The 24,872-nt window shown below is 36.6% G+C and overlaps 2 protein-coding genes across 2 annotated transcripts in view; one reads left to right on the top strand and one right to left on the bottom strand.

The window, feature by feature from the left end:
- Positions 1-5,483: 5,483 nt before the first annotated feature.
- LOC139685655 (uncharacterized) lies at positions 5,484-18,761 on the bottom strand. The gene is made up of 5 exons (XM_071582615.1): positions 18,660-18,761; positions 18,285-18,517; positions 16,577-16,795; positions 11,074-11,259; positions 5,484-7,954 (listed from the first exon to the last, which is right to left on the bottom strand). The coding sequence occupies exons 1-5, from the start codon at positions 18,686-18,688 to the stop codon at positions 7,665-7,667; spliced, it is 957 nt and encodes a 318-aa protein (XP_071438716.1). The 5' UTR covers positions 18,689-18,761; the 3' UTR covers positions 5,484-7,664.
- A 1,122-nt stretch (positions 18,762-19,883) lies between these two features.
- LOC139685654 (brefeldin A-inhibited guanine nucleotide-exchange protein 3) overlaps positions 19,884-24,872 on the top strand; it is a 98,327-nt gene continuing 93,338 nt past the window's right edge. Inside the window, exons 1-5 of the mRNA XM_071582614.1 lie at positions 19,884-20,016; positions 24,017-24,102; positions 24,204-24,337; positions 24,421-24,555; positions 24,667-24,832. Coding sequence (XP_071438715.1) covers positions 24,018-24,102; positions 24,204-24,337; positions 24,421-24,555; positions 24,667-24,832 — 520 coding nt within the window. The 5' untranslated portion in view covers positions 19,884-20,016; position 24,017. The remainder of the gene's footprint in view (positions 20,017-24,016; positions 24,103-24,203; positions 24,338-24,420; positions 24,556-24,666; positions 24,833-24,872) is intronic.

Genomic DNA, 24,872 nt, shown 5'->3' with positions numbered 1-24,872 from the left:
AACTTGGATTGAGGGAAATGCATAATTGAATTACTTTAAAAAGTTTTCATCCAAATCAGCAGGAGATATTTAATGAAATGAAATCCATATAAAGGAGATGACATTGGTGTGTAACTAATCAAATTAAACCTAACCAAAATACACACACACACAGGGTTCATCCGGAAAATAAGTGTACTGAGCTCAGGAAAAAAAATTTATTACACTTTTACATATCTTAAGCTAATATTCCTCAAAATAGGACCCTTGTGAGTCGATATCACTTGTTCCAGCGGCGTTCCCATTCCTGGAACGCTCCCGCGAAGGCATCATCGGGAATCTCTCGGAGACTCGTCGTCGACCTCTTCTCTGCCCTCCACGAACATCTTGTGCCACCGAAAGATCATGTTTCTGGACATGGCTGACTCCCTGTAAGCCTGGTTAATCATACCGACAGTTTTGGTAGACGATTTCCCAAGCTTTATCGCAAATTTGATGGAATAACGCTGCTCCAAAAACTTCGGCATCGCGTTCCGTGACGTGGGTCGAAGCGTGGAGGTTCGCGTTAACAGAGCTCCTCACTACACCACAGCTCAGAGCCGACTGCCTTTTTCAGCGTCGCTTGCCAACATGCCCCCCTCCAATCGCAGCCCGTCAGAGCGGTGCTGGGCGCGCCTGGAGCGGCGCGCCCAGCCCAGGAGTCAGTACATTTATTTTCCGGACGAACCCTGTATATACAGGTATATATATATACCTGTGTATATATATATACACACATAAACGTATGCATGTTTATATATATATATATATATATATACAGGGTTCGTCCGGAAAATAAGTGTACTGATTTTTTCCTGAATTGTATTGTTGTATTGTACGAATTTGTACCTGAACGACAAACTGTAAATGCTGCATTTTACGTTATTGTTTTTACGTTTTACGTAATGCTGCGTTATTCCATCAAATTTGCGGTAAAGCTTGGGAAATCGTCTACCGAAACTGTCGGTATGATTAACCAGGCTTACGGGGAGTCAGCCATGTCCAGAAACATGATCTTTCGGTGGCACAAGATGTTCGTGGAGGGCAGAAAAGAGGTCGACGACGAACCACGGCCTGGACGCCTATCAACGACACTCACCGACGAAAATGTGCGAAAAGTTCGCGATGTACTGAACTCTGATCGTCGTCTTAGTGTTCGGATGATAGCAGAGCAGTGTAATGTGCCAAAAACAATAGTGCACGAGATTATTAGGGAGCAATTACAGATGCGAAAAATTTGTGCAAAGTTGGTGCCGAAAGTGCTCAGTGATGATCAAAGACTCACTCGTTTGGAAATCGCGACACAACTTGCGGATCACTGCAAAAATGATCCACATTTTTTAGAGAACGTTGTTTCGGGTGACGAGACGTGGATCTTTGAGTACGACCCGGAGTCGAAGAGACAAAGTGCGGAGTGGCACACCCCATCATCACCCCGTCAAAAGAAAGTTCGCATGAGCAAATCTCGGATCAAGGCGATGCTCATTGTCTTTTTTGACAAAAGGGGAGTCGTCCACTACGAATTTGTACCTGAACGACAAACTGTAAATGCTGCATTTTACGTCCAAGTGCTCGACAGGCTTCGAAAACGAGTCGCCCGCGTCCGGCCAGCGATCAAAAACATCTGGCGGCTGCATCACGACAATGCGCCGTCTCACTCATGATCTTTCGGTGGCACAAGATGTTTGTGGAGGGCAGAGAAGAGGTCGACGACGAACCACGGCCTGGACGCCCATCAACGACACTCACCGACGAAAATGTGCGAAAAGTTCGCGATGTACTGAACTCTGATCGTCGTCTTAGTGTTCGGATGATAGGAGAGCAGTGTAATGTGCCAAAAACAATAGTGCACGAGATTAAAAACATCTGGCGAGCGATCAAAAACATCTGGCGGCTGCATCACGACAATGCGCCGTCTCACACCGCGCTTGTCGTGTCGGACTTCTTGGCCAAGCACGGCGTGGCAACGCTGCCGCACCCGCCCTACAGCCCGGACTTGGCACCACCGGACTTCTTTCTGTTCCCGAAGATAAAGAGGAGTTTGAAAGGAACGCGATACGGGACTTTGGACGCCGTCAAAGAGGCCGTGACGACGTGTCTTCGAGAGGTTCCCGATGATGCCTTCGCGGGAGCGTTCCAGGAATGGGAACGCCGCTGGAACAAGTGTATCGACTCACAAGGGTCCTATTTTGAGGAATATTATCTTAAGATATGTAAAAGTGTAATAAATTTTTTTTCCTGAGCTCAGTACACTTATTTTACGGACGAACCCTGTGTATATATATATATATGTAGATTTATAAATAAATAATAATAAATTAATATGTATATAAATTCTATTATCTCCAACCTGATGAAACATTTGTTGGGCAATGACGCCAAATGGTGGTGGATGCTGGATATTATTGCAATATTCAGAAAACAAATTCTGAATCAACCTTAGGCATACATTACCTGCAAGAATAAAATGCGGTTGGCCACAAGATAAATCATTTATTTCAATATTGCCTGCATTTTTTCATCATCACTGTACATTAGGTGGTGAAGTTCATGATGTACCTAGGTTAGTTGCCTAATGGCATTACATATTGATGATATTACCAAGCAATGGATGGCATCTGAGGAACTGAAATATTATGAGGCTATGTTTATTGTTTGCTTGCAAGGGCTTCATTTTCAATATGCTTTACCACATATCAGTGAAAGTTTTCAATGTCAGTCTTTATTATTGTTAGCTGATGTAGATAGCAGGCAATTTTGCAAAAGACATGCTAACAAATATGACATGTCATAAACCATGTTTAAATATGTATTTACAAAGTTATAAATTTTAAAGTTTTTGCATTATTACACTCTCCAGCTCAGGTATGATGTGATGTGAATTATGGACCATGTTCATGGTAATGAACTTAGGCATTCAAGATCACTTACTAAAAGTTTTTAATACATATTACAATGTGAAAACTCTATGAAACTCATAGAAAGTCATAAAAATGCACAATAAATCATCATTAAAAGTTTCCGAGTTGATATACACCTATGATGAAAAATACAGCAATGGTTACATTATTCTGAAAGTCATAGGAATTAGATAATAAATGATCATTATAAAATCAACTTCAGTAACACGAACTCAATATAATGAGTGAACTTTTGGGGTAGTGAGCTCTATTTATATCCAGATTCCACTGCATTTTAAAACAATTTGTAAAATTGTTATAAGTTGTATAACACTTTCTGTAGACTTCCTGCTAGAAGGAACTCAACTAAAAATATTTTTATAACTAATAGGCATATTTCAACTAATGCAATAATTTTTGGTAAACCTGCTGAATATAATACATAACTCAACCAAGCAATTAATGTAAACATTCCCTCATATTAAAGGAAATACAGCAAAAGCCAATAAATTTAAAGATATGGAAATGAAATAAATGGTGAACATGAAAAATATGGGGTTATATAATGTACACCAACAAAAAATTTCCAATGTTTGTTCAAATTTGCCCATGAATTTATTTTTAATGTGTGGCACAGTTTATGGTAAATATGGCATGTACATTATCTGTATTAGTGAGATCAATTGCATATTAATTATCTGGATGTGCCCTTAAAATAAGTTTATGATAAGATATAAAATGGTACATGGAAATACACATTCCCATGACACGCAATGGATTAATTTGATTCTTCAATTATTTAATGATAGACCAAGACTCAATGCATTCTTTCAAAATTTGATAAATTGATTTCAAGTCAGTTTGTAATTTAAATACAAGGAGATATCACCTTGGTCTTAATGGATAGCCATCTATTAATAGTTTGGCTTTAGAGGTGGAAAATAGAGCCACCTAGTAAGATGAATGAATGGAAAAGGTAATTTATGCTGCTGAAAATAGACATTTCACCCGTCAGATACCATAACTTTGAACAACACTTTAAATAATACCCTTAGAAAAATTATAATAACTTCTCTTATGGAGCCAATGGATCAAACACTTAAAGCCTCAATTCTCCATTAATATTTTCATTTTATGCATGTATTCTCCCATATGTAATAGGTAACAAAATATATGACACTTAAAATAGTTCAAATAAAAACTACTGCTTTTTCTAGGGCCAATTTTTGACACAGAAATGTGTATCACAATCATTTCAGTTGAAGTTTAAGGAATGTCACATCTTTTTCCTTGCCAAAATATTATATGAATTTAAAACAATATAATAAAGTAACTGCTAATTGTATCCAAGTTAAATGACATCTGGAAAATAAATAAATTTTTATCAATTTGATTGATACTATGGTAATGCATAATTGATTGACCTGACTGTATTATGATGTAAATATTGCTATTTGGTAGGGCATTGGGGTGAAAACATACTCTATAACTAGAACACTACAGTTTTAATCAAATTAATACTTCCAATAAATTTTGGATTTGAATCAATTATACATAAGATTAGGAGCTATTTTTTCTGAAATAAATGACTAGGAGATTTGAACACTGAACTTTGGAAATGAATTCTTACAAACACAACCTACTGTGTTCAATTAATTTGGTCACTGGTGGAGAGCAGGGAAGAGGTCAGGATAGTCCAAAGGTGGAAGTTGAGCCTGAGATTTTCAAATGCTCTAAGCACCCATATATATTTTATAATGGTGGTGGATTCGGGTAAAGATTTAATGGTTAGGGAGAAGCACTGATCAAACGAAAGGTTACAAGATTTCACATGTGAAGGGACATGAAGAGAAGAAAGGGAAGGAGAATTAAGTAAGATACAGTGATTGTCAAGGAAGTCATGCATTCACTGATGTAGAAATATGGTTATTGTTTGCAGGAGAGCATCGAGTATGTTTCTGGAGAGGCAATTAGGGGATGTGGGGAGAAAATTTGATGAGTGGGTAGGTTTCACAGTAGGGTGGTTGCAAGTCAGGGAATGATGAGGAAATCTATTAAGGGGGCACACCAAATGGTTGCTGGATCTCAATATGTTTTTTAAATTGGCACGTCGTTTGTCTAAGGCCTGTAGAACAAAAGATGAGACTGGTCTTTCTATGCATGAACTGCTCGATGGATCACAATCAGTGAGGGGTCACCTTACAGCGGAATCTGTAAAAAGTAAAACACCACCTTGCTAGTGGCCCAATTTTGTCTTTGCACAGCAGTGATTTTTGTCTGAGCTTCCAAATGCTTTCTGTACTAATTCTTGAGTCAGAGAGAATGAAGGTGTTACGTATGTGCATTGAATTTTGTCTTACCCTCGGGAAAAGTGCAACTGAAACTTATGCAATGGTTCAAGAGGCATTCGGCAATGAATCTATGAGTCGGGCAATGTTGGAGGAAGGCGCCATCTTCCCCATGACCCAAAAAAGCTCGGACATTGCAATCAGACGTGATGTTGATAGTTTTCTTTGATTGGGAAGGGATTATTCATTATATGTTCCCAAAAGACAAATAGCAGCACTATATAGAGGTTATAAGAGGGTTAAGACATGCCATGTTGCAGAAAAGATCATAAATGTGGAAAAACAAGTCTTGGTGCTTTCATCACCCCTATCTACTGGTGCACCCATTATCGATTGCTATGGAGTTATTGGCAAAAAGCAGCACACCAGTGATTCCCCAACCACCCTACTCTTTCCGGATCTTGCTCCAGTGGACTCATCCTATAACCTAAGCTGAAATTCATCTTGAAAGGATGCTGCTTTGAAACTATTGAAGATTTCCAACGCAATTGCACCACAAATTTAAGCTATCCCGAAAGAAGCATTGCAGGCGCCATTTGAAAGCTGGAAAAAATGTTGGCAGAATTTTATTGGCAGCCAAGGGCTGTATTTTGAAGGTGATAAGCATGACTAAAGGGTGACTAATAAAATCAAGTATTTAATCAAACAGTCTCAACTTTTTTTAACAGGCATTGTATGTACAAGAGAGATATTGGGGCAGGAGAGAGGAGTTGCATCATTGCCGTTCAAAACTAGGAGGGCTTCTCTGAGAAGGGTTTTAAGGGAAAAAGGTGGTGCATAGGGTAAGTCCTGCTTCAGATATGGGCTTGTTTTGCTGCATTGTGCAAGGTAGGGAGGAAGGTAGAATTTTTTTTGTAGGAGCTGTAGAGCATACACACACACTACTGGGTTAAGTTAACATATCTCTCGTGCAATTTAAAATCATTATGTACACACTTTGGTGTCTCCTCAATGAGGCTACCAACTATTAACTTGAAGAGAGTCACTCATTCTCAGACAATATTTATTATTAAGAGTCTCTAAATGCCATCGGTTTTTATATATAGTTGTTTTCTGGCATTATTATACATAATTGTCATATATGTACAAGATTTCTTCCCTTCAACAACATGACAGTATTTAACATTTGGTAGGAAACTTCAAGTGCAGCATCCTTTCTATTTTATATAAAAGAATGAAAAAATTGTTCAACTATATATGCATGATAATTTGCAAATTATTTTCAATTAGCATTGTGCCTTAATAAATTTCATTATTACTTGGTAGTCAACTGTGCGAGGCCAGTTTTGGACTCTCTTATTATATAGATGTAGGTAATACCAAATTTAACAACAATATCTTGATTAAGAGTCTATGCTGTTGTTATGCTATTTTTAATTTACTTAAAATTAATTTAACTAACTTACAATTGTTAGATTTTATTTACATCCATAGAGGATAGCTGGAGAAATATTAGCATATTCTGTTTCATATTTGCCAAGAGCAAAGATGAAAATTTCATCTGACCTGCACAGAAGGAGCACACTCTTATGGCATATTTAAGATGAACTGAGCCAATACCTCAAAAGAAAATCATTTCCACATATTATTCAAAATGAAGTTAGCTAATTTATCAAGCTACCTTCACTGCCATTTCTTTAACTCCATTTGGAATGCTAAAGTTCAGTTCGGTGGATGCTCCAATGAATAGCAATTCCAGGATGTGTATTTTAATGCATGTTTGTACAATGCATAAACTTTAGTATTTAAGCAATACAGGAGTCATCCTAAACATCTTTACATCACAGAAATGGAGAATGAAGTGTGTCCCAATTTTCTATATACACACTCCTAAGTTTTGATGACTCATGCTATTTTAAGAGAATAAAAGCTACTTGGGATACAAAATTTACTCATATTGCAACATACCAAATATGTGACCAGAATTGGTGACCAGGGGGGGGAATAAAATTTTTTGGGAATACAACACCCCTATTCCAAAGCCAAAGAGATTGGATCTGCCATGTGACTTCCCCTCCTATGTCCCTCATCACAACCGTCATCAGATAAAGTCATCCAATTAGTCATTGTTATCTGTGGCTACAGGAGAAACTAGTGCATTGAAAGTCATACATGGGAGAATTCAGAAGCATATACATAATTATACATAATTATCATGTACTTGACAGTGTTCTAACAATTGAGCATTTCAAATTAAACAACCCAAATTTCAGATCTTTTACACATATTACACTGTTAAATTTGAAAAATACATATAAAAATAGAATAGAGCTCTGAGGTTTAAAAAACATTTTGCACAGCCTCTCATGTTTCAGTTTATAATTGAAGGTTAAAAACAAAAGTATAAAATGTAGTTCATCACATAATAGCATCGTGAGCTACTGTTTTTGCTACTTAATTACACATGAGGTAAATTTGTTGGTGAGTTCTCAACATCAGATGCATTTGGAAGATTCAAACCAGTTGGACTGATTTCTCTGGAAGAATTCGAAGGACTTAAGTTAGGAGGAGCGTCATGTGGATTGTCTTCATGACTGAGTGAGCAGGCTCCTTCTGATAAGCTTGGATAATAAGGTGGAGGAGGTTCACCATGTAATGTGGAACTTGGGATCATATTGTAGGAGCTTCGGCGATACTGCCTAAGAAGATCTTTTACTCTGGATACAGCTTGTCTTGTTGCTTGAGTACCTGCAGCAAAAGTACAGATACCAGAGCAACACTTAGAAAATCAGTCCTTGTTTTTAAGAGAAGAGTGCTGAGTGAAAAAATAAAACTACTTACAATAATTGCACATTCAAGGCAACCCCTTTCTCTAGATTCATAAATGGAAGGGTCATATTGCTATTCAGAACTCAAATTAACTGATCTGAATCACTAATACTACTATTAACATAAATCCAATGGAAACGGTATGCTCCCAACTGATACAGGAATTCAGCATCGTTACACTTCTGGGTTTCATCTAATATGGCATTAAAAAGCCCATCAAAATTAGCCAGTTTAAACACCACATACTTCTACTACCTCCATCCATTCAATTCAGCATGGATATACTGGCACACAACCTAAACTCTATACGCCATCAAAAAATTGAGTGCCGTTCAATTAGAAAGTCAGAGGAAAGATAGGATTTTAATTTTATAGGACTGCTAGGGGTTTGTCTAAATCTCACAATGCATTAAAAATATAGATTTAATCATCTGCAACTGTTAGAAATACAGTATGCAATGACAAACACAAAATAATGGAAATATAGAACTATACACTACTAACAGGCATCAAACTATTAACAGTACACTATCAATAGTGAACAAGGCTTGATCACCTCTAAAGGGCTTGATTATGAGGCGAAGAGTTAGTAGATTTCACAGAATTTTATTTCACAGAAACAGGGTCATTGAATGTTCCACATCTTCCGGTCCCTTGAGACCTTGAGATATATGCATAATAGATTGAACTTCTCGGAACAATGAGATAATGATACAGTAAACTCAATTATATGGGATAATTGGGAAATAATTGTTCTGAATAATGAATATCCTGATTCAGAGTGGAACCTTGCTTAACCAGCACCTCACATAGTGAGTTATTTGCACAAAAAGCAAACATGTTGGCTCTGAAAATTACTCACTAAACGAATGAATATTTGCATAATGAGTGATGAGAAGAGGGAATTCCTAATATGATTGCCCGCTTGCAAATTCAGTTTGTATTTAGCACTCATTCCACTAGTATCTCAATGTCCCTAGTGATCACACATTTTTCCAAACTTGTGTTCAGACTTATTGACTCTCTGATACAAAGTTTAATAATATTTTTTTGCGTAGTTTTAAAATTGACCCCAAAAATCGGTAAGAAGAAAGCCACAAAAGAATTAAAAAAAGGAGAAATGATAAGGAAAGACATTGAAAACTGAGAACAAGGTTCGAGCGTGGCTGATCTAGTATGCACATAAACAATCCACTGAGATCAACAATTTGCATTTTCTTCAAGAACAAGGACAAAATCAAAGAGATAGATGCTTAAAAAATGACAAGAATGTCTATCAATGATGTTGAAAGGCTGCTTCTCATAGGGATAAAGGAAAAGCAATTGCAAAGCACCACTATTGACAAGAATATGATTTGTGAGAAAGGGAAAGTGATTTTTGCTGACCTAGTAAGAAGATGACAGAATCATCAACAGTGGGAAATGTATTGAGGGGAGCCGTGCATGGTTCAAGAAGTTTCCAAGAAGAACCAGCATCCATGGCATCGTGAGGCATGGAGAAGCAGCAAGCTCAGGGTCAAAGGCAGCAGAGAACTTCATCAATGACTTCAAGAAACTCATAGATTCTGTGGGTCAATGGCCCAAAAAGGTTTTTAATTATGACAAGAAGATTCTCTTCTGGAAGAAGATACTGAAGTAAACCTATATTTCTACGAGTAACAGTAGATGAGAATGCATTTCCCGGCCACAAGTCTCATGCTGCAATTACACACACATGCAAGTGGTGAATTGGAAATTAAACCCCTGCACATTTACCATTCAGAAAGTCCATGAGCCTTTAAGAAGTGTTAAGTCCAAAACGGCAAGTTAAATGTGATGTGGAGGTCACATGAAACTGTTACATTGTACCATGCATATGAGGCATCACCATAATAAGGAAGTGGTGTTGCACACCAGATATTTACTTAATGATAATTCGGAGCAGAACTTTAACAAAATATTTAAGTGTCGGCAAAAACAAATGTCTCCAGAGTGCTTTCTAGAAAAAATGAATTAGGAATGTATCATAAATATTACACTATTTATTTTGATTCTTTTTCACTTTTACAAATAGAGTCCCAGTTACTTCATTCCACAAAAGAAGAAAAGATGATCCACCACCCTAAACAATTTGTATATAATTTTCTTTGAATAAACCTTGAACAAAATAATTTTTTCGGCATGGTATGCATTATCGTATTTTACATTAATTTATATTCAAAAAGTTGTTTCACTAAACGAGTATTTTGCTTAAAGAGAAAAACGGCAGAACAAATTATGCTCGCTGTATGAGGTTCCACTGAACCTGTTCTCTACATGCAACATATAGCTATTACACATTGCATTATGGTGATATTTTTCTGCAGTCTGCAGAATATAATTTTTTTGCTTATTAATTAAAGGCTATATGCAAGCTTAATGCATAAGTAACCTGGCTTGTGAATATCCTATCTGGCAAACTGGGGGATGTATTAATGCAAGAAGCACATGTGTGTATGTGAATCTTAAATATGTCTGGTCATCATAAATAGAACAAACAAAACTGCATTTGTAACATTGGTCTTTATAAATCATTTTCTAGGAGCCATCCTCTTTAGTTTCAAATAAGTATGAAATTATTATGTAGCATTGAAAAATAAACTTTTTGGTGCATCCTTGGCAATAGACTACTAAATGTATGATAGGCATTACACTTGAATAACACATCGATATGAATAGAAATTATGATATCATTAAGTTTTAATGCGTAAAAGACCTTAGCAGGCATAAATGTCAGGCCCGGAACCAAAGCTTTACATTTTGATTTCAGTTCTATTGTTATGAATCAATCAAATTGGGAATCTAACTATACCAACCTATCACTACTATATACTATAAAGTAAAGTGAATAAAAACTTTAAGTTTCTTCAGGAATTCATGGCATTATTTATTGTGATATCAATGTTATTACTATCATTTACAATACTACAACAAATGTATGTACTATGTACAACAAATATATGTAAAATGATATAGTAATATCAATGCTATCAATATAATGTTGTCTTACACTAGCTTACCTGTATATTTAACTTCATGAATATCCTTCCCATGAACATCTGGAATTTCATGTGCAATGTCTTTTTGAGCATCGTAAATTACATTACACTTGTGAGCCAGTTCTACATAGGACTCTGAAAGTTTGAGGAGTCCTTCTTTCACTCGGATCATCTTCACAGATTCATTCTCCTGAATGCGATCCACAACTGAAACCATAGAGGAATAATAATAATACATTTTATTTGTCCAGCGATCAAGTTGTTAAAACTGTTACACTTGATATGGACACGTCAGGGTTAAGTAACAAAATACATACAATGGATACAAGACACATATCAGGCATTCATAAGAAATTCAGCAATTAAATAAAAAATATTTAACTTCAAGAACCTAAGTAGATTGACTTGAAATGCAGGCACACTTTTCTGGGGCTTAATCTCAGACGGGAGTTTATTCTACAGTTGAAGGCCCATTAAATTTGGACCAGCACCTGCATTTTTGTGCGTATATATAAAATGTGGAGCTGGTCATTCTGCCTTGCAACATATTTATGAACCTCACAATTTTTCACACACTCAGATTTCTTTTTGTATGTACTACTACATGAAAAATATAAATACAAGGCACTGGCAATATATCCAAATTTTTAATCAGGGGATGAAAAACATATTAGACAAATAGAAAATAAATATTATAACCAAGGGTACCTAACTTAAGTACAACTTGCCAGAGGGCTATAAGTAATAAATCCACTCCAATATCGAGAAGAAAGCAAGAAGAGCAAGAAAAGGCACAAATTACAATTTTATATTAACATTTATACAAACATAATTATGAACTATATATAATACATACTAAAAATAAAATATGGAAAAAAATAGTATGATGGAAGATGTAGAGTAAGGATATGGAATATTTAAAAAAGGAAGCTTGGTGAGGGATTGATGACCTGTAAAGGAAAGTAAAAGCACTGTCAAGGCATAGGAAGGGAAAATCAGAGTAAAAAATCCAAGATAAGTCAGGAAAATTATCAACTTTACCAGACAAAATTAAAAAGAAATGGAAATAATATTTAGAGGAACTTAATGGTAAAAGCAAGGAGAAGAATTGCGCTAGGCAAAGAGGCTTTCACAAGGAGGAGGGAGTTGATGACAGGGACGTTGAGTAAGGATATTAAGAAAAGACTCGTAAAAACTTTGATATGGAGCATAGCTATGTACGGCACGGAAACGTGGTCAATGAAGCAGGAGGATAGATGTAGACTGGAGGCTTTTGAAATGTGGGTGTGGAGAAGAATGGAGAAGGTGAAATGGACAGAGAAGTAAACAAATGAGGAAGTACTTGGTATGGTAGGCGACTTGACATTGACCGGCAGTGGGATGTTGAAGACTGTAATTGAGGGGAGAATGTTAGGCAAACGAGGAAAGGGTAGGAACAGGATAGGGATGTTGGACGGGATGGAGGGAGGAAGAAGATACTCAGAAATGAAGAGGGACCTGATATAGAGTAGGATGCTGGATTTTGTGTTTTGTTAGGAGTCACAAAATGCTTATTTAGCAGCTGTGTCCATCCAAAAACCTACCTTAACCAGTAGATTACCTAATAATAATGGTAAAAGCATTTGACCAGCAATTTTACACATAAGATTGCCTAACTCCATGCATACTGGATGGCGAGATAGAATGGGCATTATTGGAATTGAAATGAAATAAGGCCGTGGGGAAGGATAACATTCCTGCAGAACTACTTAAAGGATTGATAAAACATGAGAGGAAGGGTTTTTATGGACAAATTCATAGCATTAATTAGGGAGGAATTTGGTCAGAAGATTTCATTAGAAGTTCCCATTATTGAAAAGGGAAAAGTAGCCATATGTGAGGGCTATTGAACAATTTGTTTCATTTCACAAGCAACTGAAGTGGTACTCATGATCATCTAAAAGAGGATGGATAGGAGGGCTAATGATTACTAATAGGATGATCAGTTAAGGTTAAAAAATGAGAGAGGCAGGTATGTTGCCATATCAGTAATGAGGTCACTCATAGAAGAGAATATAGATTACAATCACGATGTATTTCTGTTTTGTGGATTTTAAGAAGGCATTATAGTGTGTTTGGAAGAATTAATGAATATATTATAGAAGATAGGAGTAGGTTGGAGGGACAGGTGACATCATTATACAACAGGTTCATGTCTCAGACTGCTTGGGTATGGCAAATGTAATGTCAGGATTGTCATCACCTGTTCTTTTCAATATTCATGTGGAGGTAATGATAATATGGGTAAGGGAAGAGCTGGAGGCAGGAGTGAAAGTTGGTGGAGAATCCATAAAATCAGTTAGACTTGCAGATGATTATGGTTTAGTCAGCTTATCAGCCAAGGGTTTACAATCTTTGATGAGTGCATTTGAAAATCAATATGATAGTTATCGGATTAGAATCGATGCAATCAAAATGAAGTTTATGAGGGTTTCAAGGGGGAAAAAGGTGGGTAATATGAATGCTCAAATTGGGAGGACAAAGAATGAGCAAGTGGAGCAGTGAGCTTATCTTTGAAGTGTTTCGGACCTAAATGGTGAATGTAGTTGGGAGTATAAGAAAAATTTGATTATGCAAATTTGCTTTTACATGGAGGGGCTTGATGACAGGGATAATGAGTACAGATATCAAGAAAATACTTGTTGAAATATTGATGTGGAGCACAGTTTTGCACTGCATGGAAACATGGTTATTGAAGCAAGATAATACTGATAGATTGGAGGTTTTTGACATGTGAATGCGGAGAAGGTTGAAAAGGTGAAATGGACAGAAAGGAAAACAAAAAAGGAATATGCAGAGCATTTTGATTAGTAATTGGATGTTTAAAACTGTGATAGAGGAGAATGTTAGGGCAAGGAAGGGGTAAGAATAGGATAGACTAGTTGGATGGAATGAAGGGCAGAAGGAAGTATAGAGAAGTGAAGAGGGTCTTATTGCAGTGTTGCTTATTAAGATGCATTTTTTCAGGAGAGGCATGGAAATGTATCATTGAACCATTGTAGAGCTTGTTTCGTCAAACTTACCTTAACTGGCATAATGCCAATTATATTATAAAACAAAAACATAGTAATAAACTTGGTAGTATGGTAGGCATCAGGAGAGTTCACCCAACACTAAACCCAACGGCCTGTGGATTTCACACACATGGTAGAGTGGCCAGTTTCTTTCCGTTCTGCCTGTTCTGCCCATTCAGCTTCCCCAAGCGGGTTTCCCGCTTGGGGAAGCTGAATGTCTCTCTTACTTTTAAATGATCTGCCAATTTATCATATCTATTAAAATCCACCAAGCCTAAATCTAAATCTGCTGCAATTCACCAATTCACACCAGTACCCTGCAACAGACCAAAATTTAAAACGTGTCCCATCTTCACCACAACTCACTCATTTTCTCCCATCCCATGATACTCCCTCATCCACATCCTGCAAATTAATCTATCTACTTAACTGGAAACTCTGTCCCTTCTTCTACGTTGGGCAATCCACCACACACCCCTCAACATTCACATCAAAAATCACCGTGCCTCAAGCATACTTCCATCCATTAGCCTCTCTATCAGTGCCTAAACATACCTCCCTCCACAAAGTTTCATTCAATGATTGTTTCAACATGTCTATTATAGCCAGCCTTCTGCTTTAAGGCTTAACTCAAAACCATTGAGTTGGCATGTATCTGGCTCCTTAAGCCTGGCTTGGATTTTGCTCTGAACCTCACCCACTAGGGGAGTCACCCTTCTCCTTCCAGTGCCTCTCCATTTCCATATTTAAGAAATCATTAGCAGAAGAAAGTGTGCCAAGCGGCTGGAAGATAGCTTCTGTAATGCCCATATTTAAAAACATAGACCGGGAGGACCCCAGTAATTATAGGCCAATATTGCTCACCTCCATCTCCTGTAAGATTCTTGAACACATCATTGTTAGTTCCATAATGAACCTCCATAGCCAAGATTTATTGATTAATAACCAACATGGGTTCCATAAAGGTAGATCCTGCGAAACTCAACTCGCACTCTTCATTCATGATATAGTGCATTCCGGTGAAAGTAATATTCCTGTTGATGCGATATTCCTAGATTTTAAAAAAGCTTTTGATAAAGTCCCTCATTGCAAGTTACTCCCGTAGTTGGAAACTTACGGAATACACGGGAGTATCATATGCTGGATTAGACAATTTTTTTAAAATCACGGTCAAACAGTTGTCCTGGATGGTGTATCATCCGATACTGGCAAGGTCACGTTGGGTGTACCACAGGGAAGTGTCATAGGTCCCCTCTTGTTCCTTATTTACATAAATGACCTCAGTACCATAGTTAATAGCAGTCTCCGTCTTTTTGCTGACGATGTGGTGATGTATGGGGACATTTGAAGTCGCAAAGACAAAGTCGCGTTAGCTAATGACCTAAATGCAATTCAGAATTGGTGCGATACATGGCAATTGGAATTAAATTTGAAAAAATGCGTAGTTATATATTTTTGGGAAAGAAGTAATTCCCTCCCATTTAGTTACAAAGTGAAACAAACAGAAATCGCAGGGTAGTTTCCTTTTAATACTTGGATGTAACAATTACTCACAATCTGTCTTGGGGAAAGCACATACGAGAAATATGCGGACATGCTAATAAAAAATTGGGATTTGTAAAAAGAGTGCTGGGTAAATGTGACGAAAAAGTGAAGGGACGATGTTTTCTTGCCCTAGTCAGGCCCCACCTAGAGTATGCTGCCAGTATATGGGATCCTCAAGAGATAAATTTGATTTCGGAATTAGATGAAGTTCAGCGGAGTGGGGCTAGATTTGTCAAAAATTGTTATGACCAATGCAGTAGCGTAAGTACTTTGCTAGAAAATTTAGGTTGGGATTCCCCTGAACAGCAGCGTTTACAATGCAGATTAAACTTGTTAAAAACATTTAAAGATGAGTCCTTTTTCGATGACATCAAGAACATGATACGAACCCCAACGTATTACGGGTGGAGGGATCATGAATATAAGATTAGAGAAATAGACTGCAAGACTGACAGGTTTAAAAGGTCATTTTTTCCAAGAACAATAAGAGACCAGAATGCTTGTAATCGAAATCCCCCAGGAGTCAGCTCGACATAATAAGTATTAACCTACAAGGTAGGGACTGCGCATGGTTATATTATTATATTTTTTTTGCAGGTTCCCCCCACCTTTCCCCATCCATTTGAAAAACCATAACCCCCTCATCCCTTACTCTTTCCTCCTGGTGCTGCACCCCCTGCCACACACCTTTTTGGTGGCTCGCAGGGCATTGATGTAGATTTCTCCTCTCCCCCTTATCCTGTCCATCACCCATATCCTCAGTTTTCTTCTTTCCATAGAGAAGGCTACCGAAATATTCAAAACTGCATTCCTTCATTTTGTGTTTCAAGTTTTATACATTATCACCATTCTTTTAACTGACCTTAAACCCACTTTGGTGAGCATTTTCCATATACATATGACTTCACTTTATAAGCCTTACTTGCCTTCCAACTGAGCAAGATCCCGTGACCTTTCTGCTTGAGCTAGTCTCATCTCAAGTTGCCTTACTTCCTCTGATTGTGATTTTTTTGCAGCCTTTTTCAGTTCCTTCCTTAGTTTTGTTTCTACCTGCTCACAACTATTTAAACGATTTCTTGCTTGGTCCACATGCTTTTCCCCTTCTAAAATCAATTCAAACTGGGATGAAAACTCTTTCAGGTGATCTGCAAAGATAAAAAGTATTGTGGTAACAATGATTTGCTTCCAAAAACAAGCAATCAAATCGCATGCAACATCGTATTTTTTTTCTTGACAGATGCCATAATGAACAATTTGTGTTCTAAGAATCCTTCAACTCATGGAAAAGGATATTCCAAAAATAGATATTTTCAACAGCATTTCTAATTATTTTTTTCTTTTATGATGTACTTACAATTTGACAGACCAATTATAACATTACCTAATTCATCAAATAAGATACTTAGTATTAGATATGCACAATGATGTATTCTACTGCCACATCACATTTAATGTGTCCAACTTGTGTTGGCTATAAATGAATATCACTAGATTTATCGTAGTTTTACTGGTTAGAAGAGTAATAACACATGCAACAACAAAGAGAAGCTCCAGAAAATTATTTGTTTCTCAAGATTCTGTGATTACTATGACATTCATAATCTTTTTAGGCCCTGACCATTGCAATCTTGAAGTGAAATATATTGTTCGCCCAAATAACCACAACAATAATTTTGCCTTTAGTATGCTATTAATATGAGGACACGGTAGTCCAGGGGTAGAGCGTTGGACTAATGACCTAGAGGGCCTAGGCCTGATTCCCACGCACACCTTAGCGAACACTAATATTTACCCAAGCTGTGTGATTTTTTTGGATACCAGACCTTCATGGGAAACCAGAAGACCCATTCCCTGATGCATGAAGCATTGGGTGAGCTCTACCCTCACCTACCAGACCGACCGACCAGGTTGATAACCGTGTTTATGGTTTATGTTATCTATTTACGTTCTATAATATACCTTATATGACATTTGAAATTACATTTAAAAGCACGAATCATTCCAGGACAATTTAATAAAATATTCTATACACAAAAATACCAAAAACTAAGTATTCAACCTGAAGGTCGGTTTGGTAGGTGATGGTAGAGTTCACCCAATACCAAGTCCGAGGGCGTGTGACATTCACACTTCAGGGTAGGGGGGCCAGTTCCTTTCCCTGAACCCTGCTACAGTTTCCCAGGAAGATCTGGTAACCGAAAAATTACACAGCTCAGGCGAAGCTGAGGGTGCCCAGAAAGCCTTGCCTCGGAATCAAACCGGGGCCCTCAACAGGTCAGCACTCCAACGCTCTACCCCAGGTATACCGAGTATAATACTTTAACTCATTTTTTACTACCAAAGTGAATATTCAATTTATTGATGCTATAAAATGCTACAGGAGAGTATTACGTCTATCCTTAGTAACTTCTTCAGCAGGTGCACGCCACCGTATACATCTTGCCTGTGGTAGTAACTAACTCATCAACCGTTACCGATGACGCCAAGAGCAATAAATACAAAATCGGTGAAGTTTTTCATCCAGGAGCACCTATCAAACTCCGATGTGCTAAACTTGTATGGTATTATCACACGCTTTTATTTTAAATATTTACGAACACAGTTCCAAAATAGTTGGGCCGTTGGTGGACTTACCAGTAAAGTCCCTCTGCGCTTCCGCCCAGAGAGTATTTAACTCATTCAATTGGATAAATACATCTTGAAATGCGCGATTCTCACAATTGCTAGACCACTTTAACAAGTCCTGCACTGCAGTGTTTTGGGCCATCATAAAAGCCTTGGCTGATGATCGAACATCTTTTAGCTGAGAAATGACCATATTAAGGTCAGTGTGGCCACTTCCAATTGCTTTCAGCCGAACGCTACTCCTTTAAATAAACCATCCCAATTTTATGAAACAAATATCATACTACCCACTTTTATGTCGAGCAAGTACTTATTTCACTTTCAAAAAGTAACAAAACACATTATTAAAGGTGAAATTTATGATTGAGATTCCAATCAATGTACCTCCTTAGAGTTTTCCCAGCTTTGTTCATTTTGACAGTTAAAAATTATGTTGATCGGAGATTTTAGCTCAACAAATTACCTTTAGACACATTTGGAAATGATATCATACATATGATGTATCGATAAGTTGATATTGCTAGTATTTCGATATTCGATCTCAAAATCGAAGCATTCGTCATCGATATAAATACTGCCAAACCAATACATTTTAAATATAGTAATGTTAGTGGATGCACATTTACAGTGTTTCATGCTGTCATGTGCGATAGTAAAATAACGGAAGGGCAATCATTTAAACATTATTTGACTTTTAAGACTTTCGGAAGAGTCTGGTCAGGTATCGTCCTTGGTAGGCTGATGAATACCGTGTGAAGTTATCGAGTCTAATGTTGTGTAATCAATTTTTGTTATATCCTCTCTTGGCACTTAAACTTCTTTTTTCAAATTCAGGAATATAATAATTTAAATGAGTACTTCTTTTGCTGCCACATTAATACCTTCAATCCTGAAGTTTTGTATTTCTAGCAGGCGTATGTATTCCCATAATGAAGTTTTTAAACTTTTTATTCGTATCTACGCATACGGTTGTTTTGTATAGATTTAAGAGATATTATTCATTTAAAGGGTTGCTATCTACATAAGAAGTTAAGCTGGACGTTTTGTTTACATCTTAATACTTTTGAGTTAGGGCGTTGGACAACCCCTCCAATCAACTTTTAGACCAGCAGGATAAACATTTTCCCAAATGAGACGCCTCCAATTTTTCCTATTCATAGTAATGTCAGTGAATAACGATTTCGTAAGATTAGTGGAATAATACCTTCCATGTCTTAAATGAACTTGTTTTGCCTACGAGTGTATGATGACTTTCCAGAAAAACTTTAAGCACACAAGTTGTTGACGAGTTCGGGTGATATTTTTTCAATATAAGCATTTTGAACGAATTTCTCATTTCATGCCTAATTATTTAAGTTCTCAAGAATTATTGACATTATGAGCATCGAGTATTAACAGATTTCAAAAAGAGCCGCTTCGACCCACACTAACTTGCTGCAGCGCCATAATTTTGCTTTCTCGTCACTCGCCACAGTTGACGCAGTTGGTTGTTAGGAGGTTATCACGTGGAGGGCGCTGTTATTTACTTTTTGTTAACTATAGAGGCGTGACTTATATTCGTCTGCTTTTCATTTGTAGTTGTCATGGATTTCGGTATCAAAATGTTTTTCTCTGAAGACGGCGAGGTAGAAACCAACGAGTTGGATTGATTCCGCGAATGGAAATGCTTTCATTTGCTGCCATTAGCACCTTAATTGGGAAGCTATATATTTGAAATAGTAGATGGTATCACTAAATAAAGGTAATACTTTTTTATATTATTTTAAACATGACAATCATATTTAAATCAAATTATCTTTTGAAATTGGAAGAGATAGATTCTGATCCATGCCATTTTTTCTATCAGATTTGTTGTCATATGTTTGACGTTTCCCATGCGTTCTACCCGTATTTATCGGCACAATGACATTATGCCGCTAGTTAATCCCTTCTTGACTTCTTCTAAATTACTTTCATTGGATATACAAACGCAGTTCGGAGAGTATTCTTTTCTATTGTTGTGGACAATTCTCCAGGCATTAGTTAAGTAGGTATTAAATTAGGATCCAACACGACTATGTTTAATAAATATCACCTCTTATTTCGTGATTGCAGTATAAAACGTTCGACTTGAGAATGGTTCAACTTTGCTTAGTTTGCGTCACCGACCTAATATTTTGACCACTTATTCGTCTATCCTGTACTACCATGTCGAAGAAGAAAAAATCAGCCATTAGGCTCATAATTTAATACTAAAAAGGCATTTTAAAATGATATTATTGTGAAATGTTGTTGAAGTACGACAATAAAATTTAAGTGCTTGGAATTAGAAAGTTCCTACCAAGGTAACACCCAAGGCATTTGCTATTTATGTGCGTAATGGGTTTGGGAGAGGAAACTTAATTGTCAGTCTATTATAAATAGACTGACTCTAGGTCAAAATAGATTTTCTATGGAACCAGAGCCCAAGCTATCACCAAATAATGAAAAACACCAAGGATGGCCAAGTTGGTTGTTTCATCCAGCGGATTGAGCACTAGTTCCACTTGAAACGTCACAGTAGGTCTCCAGAAGATATCAAAATATTACTGAAAAACCACCTCTCGCTACTAGGAACCTGGGACCGACCTCAGCATGAGAGATTATGTTAGCCACCAAGCCAAAATTTTTAATTGGTCAATGTAAATTCATATGAGTGTGGCAAGAGTGAGTCAATATCTTACATACTACTACTAGACTAAACCTTCAACAACAGAATTAAAATCAATTTGAGAGTTTTCCCTTTTTGTTCATAAGCGCATCGTATATTCATCATTGATCATGGTACTAAATTTAAGAGTCATGTGGATAGTTTTATTTGTTTGATCTTTAACATAGGCAACAGGTTTGATTCTTTGATATATGAATGGCATTGTTATACTTTAAGATAGCTTGACCTAATTGGAGCCAGTTGTAGAACAACAAATAATGTGAGTGGAGCCCACTGTATTTAAATTCAGGAATAGGTATAAAAACTCTAGTTTCATGTAATTCCATATGGCACATGTTAGTGTTATCACTTTTTTATAATGGTATTCACCGTAAGATTGTGGAAAATGTCGATTGAATACGCTAACTGTATTCTAAAAGGATCCTTTAACTAATGCATTAATTGCTATTATTTTGTAATCAAGACTTTTCTATTTTATTCAAGCAAAATTTTTGACTTTCAAAAAGCATGAAAGACCTCTTAAATTGTATTGTCACTCCATGTTATATCATCGAAATCACAATAGGTCTCTTCAGCTCAGATTTAACTTATATCCATATTTTTACTTTTTCAATATAGACTTTGCATACTTGAAATGTTCGCATTATATCTTTAGCAATGTTATAGTGGAGTAATTAATTCAGATTTCTGTTATCGTTAATTTCTTCCACATTCTAATTTATAAAGGGTCGCTTTCTGCAAAATTCATTCTTCATAGTCCATTAGTAGTACCGTAGTTTTTGTACTGTTGTACTTGGCAGGAACTTATGATAACTTTTATAAATATGTAAGGGGGTTAGTTAGTGGTGTGTCATGTGTAGTCTTTCCACCTGGATGGCTCGGATTCAAAGGTCACTTGTGGTATGATTGTTTACTGGTATAACCATCCTTATTTTGGCTGCTTGGCTTAGGTTATGTGGATTAAGTTGGAGTATGCCGTCCATGGGATGGGATGTTAAATTGAGGATCCCTTGGTGCCTTTTGTTGAGAGTGGGGTAATGTCGACGCCAAGTTTGCCTCCACCCTTCCCCAGTTCACAGAACATCAAAACATTACCAAACTATCCATCTTTCCTTGATTATGTATCTAACCATAGCCCTCATTCACCTCCTCTAGTAATTACTGCAACATGGTGTATATAAAAAGTCTCAGGAAAATATACGGAAAAATATATTTCAAATATCACTACAATGCTTCAAAATTCTTCTAAATATATCCCTTGAGCATCGGCACACTATAGCTAGTGACTTTTTGTGACATAGTAATATTGAATGATTAACACAGTCAAAAGCCTTGCTAATATCACATAGTGTCACAAAGACTGATTCCTTCTCTTCAAGTGCATTCATGACATGATTAACTCTGGACTCCACAGCCATAATTGTAGATTTCTGAGATCGGAAGCCATACTGTGATTTGGAAAACAGATTATTTGACTAAAAAAATCACATATTTGATATTTCATTATAGCTTAAAAATTTTACCAAAAACAGGGACTATAGAAATGGGGTGGTAGTTAGTGAAATCACCTTTATCACTTTTTTATCAAAGGTTTTGGAATATTTTAGAGCTGTTTGAAGCAGTTTGAAACTCTCTAAACCTTATATTGTCATGGGCCTAATGATTATGGTTTTGCTTCTATGTGAGAATATTTTTGGAGTTATTTGAGTCTTTAAAGTGAAGCTTATACCTTGATGGTCAGATAAGAGATAGTCAATAACACTTATACTATACAGTTCAGGGCAACAGTTGGCAATTATATTATCTAGGTAGGCATAAAATCGAGTTGGCTCTTTGTTCACCCAGTAAGAAAGACCTTACCTTATAAGAAAGCAAAAGATTTTCAAGAACCTGACAATCAGTAGTATTTAGTGTTATATCATTGTTGAGATCTTCATAAATTATGATATTGGCTTTCAGTGTCAAGAAAAGAGAGGGTACTAGTTTCAGTTGATTACAGAAATGTTCAAATACACTGTTATGGGAGCAATACACAGATTCAGGTCCTTCAACAAGATAGCAGATATTTCAAAGTACAATTCCATGCAGAAGTTGTTTTAGTCATTTACTTTCAAGGGCATAACTTTCAAGACATAAATACAGGTACCACCATTTTTTGACACAGATCAGCATTAGAATGATGCCAAGGTAAAATCATTAATGTTAAACACATCAACTTCATTTTTTGTCAGCCAATGTTCATTGAGGCATAGGACATTGTAGCCACCATGTTTGACAACTATTTCTATCTCAGATATCTTATTTTGTAGACATATCAAATTTTGGCAAAATAAATTAATGTCACTACCTAGTCAGAAGGACTGAAGTTTTGATATTCCTGTTTGGAGGCAGGTATCACACTTAACTAATGAACACTTTTTAGTATAAATAAATATTCCTAGTTTTATTTTAGTGGCCTATTATAACATTTTAGGACCAACTTATAATATTTTAAGAATTTTACTACAGTGCCCAATCATCTTAACCTCTCCTAGGATATAAATAAAGACATCTTTGTTTTGGTTTTTATGGTTTTTGGTTTTGGGCAGTGACATTTAAAAACTAAATTTTACCTGATGGATAGTATTGTCCGGTGTCAAAAAAGAGCCATGTGCTTATAAAAGGTTTTTTTAACTCTCACTTAAGGGACTTGAAGTGTAACAGCGAAATAAGTGTATAAATTAGTTAAACTTCATAAATTTGCTTGTCTCACTGCATTTTTCTTTTGACCACTTGTTGAAAACCGAGTTTTTCAATTTAAATTACTTTCAATTTCTCTTGGACCCAAGCTGTAACTGCTGTAAACATGGATTGTAATAATCTTCATTTTAATCAATTTCATTTTTCTTGAAAACAAATAGTTAAGCTTTTACTATTTTCATTATTTCAGTTAGATGGTAGCACGTGCTGCTTGTAAAGGTGATATATCATTCTTCTATCATTGGGCCTGATATTCCCCTATCTTAATCTCTGATCAAGGACATTTCCTGATATGTTTTTAAATAATTTTCAGCATGGAAGACTTGTTCATGCAAATTGTGAAAGAAGCTACCAACACAAAATTCTCTGCACTGAGGAAAGCATCACAAGAAGCCCATGGTAATTTATAATGTGTTTTTAATTTGTGATGTCATGCCTTGATGTTGATTTGCATATCTATCATGATATAAATAATATATTTATTGTTGCTTGTCTACCAGACATACTGGAAAGCCAGCATGGAATGCTGCGTGATCCCCCACATGAGCTTCGAGCTAAATGTTTTGCGGCTCTCAGGCTTGCATTGGAAACAAAGAGAAGCAAATTTGTTGCATATGGACTGAGTGGCCTTCATGTAATGTACTTTAATACAAATGAAGTTGATATTGCTCCAGTAAATTTCAGTGAATTATCAATGTTTCCTTGCCTCATTTCCAGAAATTACTTCGAGATGATAGATTTCATTCCAATTTTGAGCCTGAAGATGATTCATTATGGCTCCCTTCTCAGCTTCTTGAAGCAATTAGTTCTATTAGTTTGCAGTCTGATGACTCTCAGGTTGATATGTTAAAGGTGAGCCTTTTTGAGAGATACTTAATATGTTAGGAAATGATATTGTTTGGCATTATAGGATTTCAATGAACATCTTACATCACTAAAGAAATGATGACACCTCATTTAAAGGTACTCTTAAATATGGCATGCACCAGTTACTGGACTATGAATGGGCGAATAATTATTCAAATTCTCACAGTCTGCAGTGAAGCATATGAGACTGGAAATCAAGCTGTTAGAACTGCAGCTCAGGCTGCTACAAGTCAGACATTAAGGTCTTTTTGCAGCTTTCTGGGTAAGTATGAGTGTTCCTAGGGCAATGGGAAAGTTTGGCA

Source organism: Hetaerina americana, unplaced genomic scaffold (genome assembly GCF_022747635.1).
Source record: "Hetaerina americana unplaced genomic scaffold, ioHetAmer1.1.p SCAF_12, whole genome shotgun sequence".
NCBI lineage: Eukaryota > Metazoa > Arthropoda > Insecta > Odonata > Calopterygidae > Hetaerina > Hetaerina americana.
This window is presented reverse-complemented; position numbering and strand designations above follow the sequence as displayed.